We start from the raw sequence: 5,000 nt of genomic DNA on the forward strand, positions 1-5,000 counted from the left end.
GTTAGACGGTCCTGCCAAGGATGTGGTGCAAGGCGTGCCACACACCAGTGCCAGCTATAGAACAGTTGTCGAATTACTCAAGGAAAGATTTGGCAAGTCTGTGTGCATTATTCATGCTCATGTCCAAGCTCTTCTTTCCCTTCAAGTACCTGTCAACCAAGGTAAGAGCTACACAAAACAACTTTGGAGACTTCGGGATGAAGTCATAAAGTGTACAAGAAGCTTAGATGCCCTTGGAGTAACAGGCAAGCAGTGTGAGGTTCTCCTAACCCCTATAATTGTGTCTCGGCTTCCAATGGAGTTGAGGCTACAATGGTCAAGAGAGTGTAGTGGCCATGAAAGTAATCTTGAATGGTTGTTAGAGTGGCTTAAAAGGGAAATAGAAGTGCTAGAAAGAAGTGAGATGTACAGAAAAAATATCCCAGCTTCTGGGCCTCATGGTAGAAATGAGGAAAGAAAGAATATTAATAGTAAAGATGACAGAGATAATTTGTATACAACCTCTGCCTTACATGCGGTTTCTCAAAGTGAAGGTTCAAATTGTGTTTTTTGTACGAAGCTAAACCATAAATCTGAAAGGTGTCACAAGTTTTTAGCATTGGATGGGCAGCAGAGGTATGACAAGATAAGAGAATTAGGTATTTGTTTTAAATGTTTGAATAAGGGCCATATTTCTAAAAATTGTAAGGTAAGGTGTACTAAGTGTCAAGGTGGCCATAATGTAGTAATGTGTGGCATTAAGGTGAATATGGCCCCCCAAACAAATGTAGAAAATGGTGATCACGTGACACCTCCCTCAGCTAGTATGTTGTCAGGCCACTATAGTAATAAGACTGTATTACAAACGGCTAAGGTAAAGGTAATGAATAATAAGGGAGGTTTTGTCACTGCTAAATTGTTGTTCGATAGTGGTTGTGATCGCTCCTATGTTAGTAGTAAGTTTACAGAAATTTGTAAACCTGAATGGGTTACTAGGACTGAAGCCCCTTACAGTAGCTTTGGTGGGCATACCTCTGGTAAGGATATAGAAACTAATGTTTACAAGTTAAATGTCTTGGATAATAAAGGTAAAATTATTCCCATTTTTGCTGCAAGTATTCCAAAGATATGTAACCCCTTAGTTAGACCAGTAGTTCCAACCCACATCCTAGATGCTTTTAGTCATTTAGATTTAGCAGATGACTTTGATGATAGTTCTCTTTTAGAGATAGATATTCTTATAGGTTTGGATTACTACTGGAGCCTCATGAATCCTAAAGATGCTGTACAGGTGGGGAAAACTGTTGCCATGAGTTCAGTGTTTGGTTGGGTTTTATCGGGAAATGTTGGCAAGGGGTGTAATTTTACTAAGGTTGTAAGTACGTCTTCATTATCAGACTTTGTGTCCTCATCTCCCCAGCTCTTAAGTATATCAGGGGTATCCGATGCTGATGTGTCATATTTTTGGGATTTAGAAACTATTGGTATTACTAGTAAGGAATGTAAAGAAGATATCAAGGAAAGTGTAGTTCAAGAGTTTGAAGATAAAATAGATTTTGTAAATGGCAGGTATGAAGTTCAGTTACCTTGGAAAAATAACAGCATTAAGGATTCACTGATGAGTAATGTAAATCAAGCAATGAAGAGATTAAATAAGCTTTTGGTTAGATTTGAGAAAGATGAAGATTTAAAGGATGCGTATATGAAGGTTTTTGATGAATATGAGTCCTTGGGGATAATTGAGGAAATTCCCTCCGAGGACTTGGTGTCACAGGGACCCATTTATTACATGCCTCATAGACCTGTCGTTAAATTAAATAGCAGCACTACAAAGATACGTCCAGTTTTTGATGCTTCTGCTAAGGGGCCTAATGGAATCTCGCTTAATGATTGCATGTTGACAGGTCCTTCTCTAAACCCAGATTTAGTAGAGATATTGATTAGATTTAGACGTTGGCCATACGTGATCTCTGCTGATGTTGTTAAGGCCTTTTTACAAATTAATGTTCACAGTCAGGACAAAAATGTCCATAGATTTTTTATGCCAGGTAAGGATGGAGTAAGACATATGAGATTTAATAGAGTTGTTTTTGGCAACACCTCAAGCCCCTTTCTACTAAATGTTGTTGTTAAACACCATTTAAGCAATTACTCAGAATGTGAAGCTGTTCAAGATTTAAAAGAGATATGTACGTGGACAATTGGTTTAGCGGAGCTGATACTGTAGAAGAAGTAGCAACCAAATTTAAGACTGCATATGATATTATGGCTGATGCTAATATGTCCCTTGAAAAGGTTTCTTCCAATAGTGTAGTAATTGCTTCTAAATTTAAGGACAAAATGCAAATTTTGAGTGATGATGAAATTAATATGGTGCTAGGTCTTAAATGGTCAAATTATGATGATAAAATTTCTTATTTTGGTCTTCATCTGGGTCCTGATTTTGAAATTTCATATACAAAGAGAACTGTCTTGAGTTTGATAGCTAAGGTGTTTGATCCTTGTGGGTTTATCAGCCCCTTTATAATGTATGCAAAAATAATATTCCAGGATATATGGAAGTTGGGTATTTCTTGGGATGACAAGTTGCCAGATGAATTAGAGAGAAAATTCAAGAAATGGATTGATAGTACTAGATACTTTAGTTCCCTAGCTATAAGGAGATGTTATTTTACAAATGTACCTTGGAAGAGTATTGAACACATTGAAATACATGGATTTGGAGATGCCTCTGAGAAGGGATTTGGTGCATGTGTATACTTAAGGGTTTGTCTTGGAAATGATTGTCAATCTTCACTTGTCATGTCTAAAGCCAGAGTAGCACCAATTAAACTTACCCTTCCTAAATTGGAATTAATGGGAGCCTTATTGTGTGCTAGATTGGTAAGATTTGTCGAAAGGGCTCTGGATTTTAAGATCAAACCTGGGATTGTATGTTGGACAGATTCCACTATAACTTTAGGATGGATAAGGAGTGATTCAGTGACAAGGGATGTGTTTGTTAACAACAGAGTTAGAGAAATTCAGCACTTGACACCTCCCAGTCACTGGCATCACTGTAGTGGGTCAAATAATCCCGGTGACTTGATGACTAGAGGGTTATTAGCGGAAAAGCTTATTGGAAATAACCTTTGGTTTAGTGGTCCTTGTAATCTGTCGGATCCTACATTTAGTATTTAGGACGGTGATAACTCCATTATTGTTAATGAGACTGTAAATTATGAATCTGAAGACCATCTAGTATGCTTAAGTGTCCAGACTGCAACTCCCATGTTTGATGTTGAAAAATACAATAATCTTAATAAGTCAATAAGAATTGTTGGGTATGTTCAAAGGTTTATGAGCAATTGTAAAGCAAAAGGTTCAGGGGTTGCTGTGAATACTGGTGGTTTTACTACTGAAGAATTAGATAAGGCTAAAGCAAGGTTGATTTATGTAGTGCAAAGAGAAGCTTTCCCCAGTGAAATCCAAGCTTTGTCTGATCAAAGGTTGATTCCTAAAAATTCTAAATTAAGAAAACTGGATCCATTTATTGATGATAAAGGTATTGTGAGGATAAAGGGTAGACTTCAGTTTTCTGACTTGAGTTATGAGTCAAAACACCCAATCATTCTTCCTAAAGGACATTTCTCCAAGCTTTTAGTACAGTTCCAACATAAGTTTCTAAAACATGCTGGTGTAAACAGCATTGTTTCATCATTAAGATCTAGTTTTCATGTAACTGGTGTAAGAAGAATGGCTAAGACTGTTGTACGGGAATGTCTAGATTCTTGCCGGCACGATAGCCGTCCTTGTAGTCAACCTGCTGCCTCATTGCCTGATTTGAGGGTTACTCCAGCACCTCCCTTTGCAATTACAGGTATAGATTTTGCAGGGCCAGTATTTAGTGCTGATTATCCAGGAAAGAAATTATATATGTTGCTTTTTACTTGTGCTATAGTTAGAGCAGTACATCTGGAACTCACGGAGTCCATGTCATTGGTCGATTTTATGCAGGCTTTACGGAAATTTGCTGCTCGTCGAGGTATTCCGAGCGTAATTTATTCCGATAATGCCAAAACCTTTGCCACAGCCTCCTCGGAAGTGCAGAAGTTATTTGGACACTTAGCACCTAAATGGAGGTTTAACGTACCAAGATCACCATGGTGGGGAGGTTGGTTTGAGAGACTTGTGGGGTCGGTTAAAGTAGCCTTGAAAAAGACTTTGGGAATTAGATATGTAAGTAAGAAGGAATTAGAGACTACTCTTGTAGAAATTGAGGCATGCATAAACTCTCGACCTCTGACCTTTGTGAGTGATGAGCCAGACTTTGAACATTATCTTACCCCTTCTCATTTTATTCTTGGTAGGAATATAACTTCTAAACCCCCTGTTGACATTGAACCATATGTTGTAACTCCAGATGATCTACGTGATAGAGAAGAAATTGTAAATAAAAGGTTGGAACAGTTTTGGAGTGTGTGGAGGAAAGATTACATAGCAAATCTACCCCCTGTAGTTAAGGGGTTTAACCAAAAATGTAGATTGAATGTTGGTAGCACTGTGCTTGTTAAAGAAGATCATATGCCCAGATTACAGTGGCCTATTGGAGTTATTGTAAATGTATACCCTGGAAGGGATGGGTTGATTCGCAGTGTTGATGTAAAAACTAGGAAAGGTATTGTTAACAGATCAATACAAAGACTTCATGATTTGGAGATCAATGCTCACTTGAACCCTGGTTTAAATAATCTTTCTGTGGAAGTCCCTGAACATGTAAATGATAATTCTGAAATGAATATTGATGTAATAGATGATAAGACAGCTGAACAGAATCCTAATGGAAATACTGTTGTTGATGGTAACATGTATTCTAAGAAGGGTCGCCAAATTAAAAGACCTCACAAATTAGATTTGTAAATGACTTGTTTGAAGAATTTGAGTTGTATTGTGACTTCAGTTGATGGTACAGTATGTTATAACTTACAGGCTTGTTATTGTTCCTATGTTAGGATGGGTTGTCCAAATAAATATCCAGACAC

At 37.6% G+C, this 5,000-nt stretch overlaps 2 protein-coding genes across 2 annotated transcripts in view; both read left to right on the plus strand.

The window, feature by feature from the left end:
* LOC137639613 (uncharacterized) overlaps positions 1-2,206 on the plus strand; it is a 2,688-nt gene extending 482 nt beyond the window's left edge. Inside the window, exon 1 of the mRNA XM_068371873.1 lies at positions 1-2,206. This exon is cut by the window's left edge and continues 482 nt beyond it. Within this exon, the coding sequence (XP_068227974.1) occupies positions 1-2,206 (2,206 nt within the window).
* A 1,508-nt stretch (positions 2,207-3,714) lies between these two features.
* On the plus strand, positions 3,715-4,878 carry LOC137639614 (uncharacterized). The gene has a single exon (XM_068371874.1). It carries the CDS (start codon positions 3,715-3,717, stop codon positions 4,876-4,878), a length of 1,164 nt encoding a protein of 387 aa, XP_068227975.1.
* The last annotated feature ends 122 nt before the right edge of the window (positions 4,879-5,000 follow it).

The sequence above is a fragment of the Palaemon carinicauda genome, chromosome 4 (assembly GCF_036898095.1).
Source record: "Palaemon carinicauda isolate YSFRI2023 chromosome 4, ASM3689809v2, whole genome shotgun sequence".
In the NCBI taxonomy this organism is placed as follows: Eukaryota; Metazoa; Arthropoda; class Malacostraca; order Decapoda; family Palaemonidae; genus Palaemon; species Palaemon carinicauda.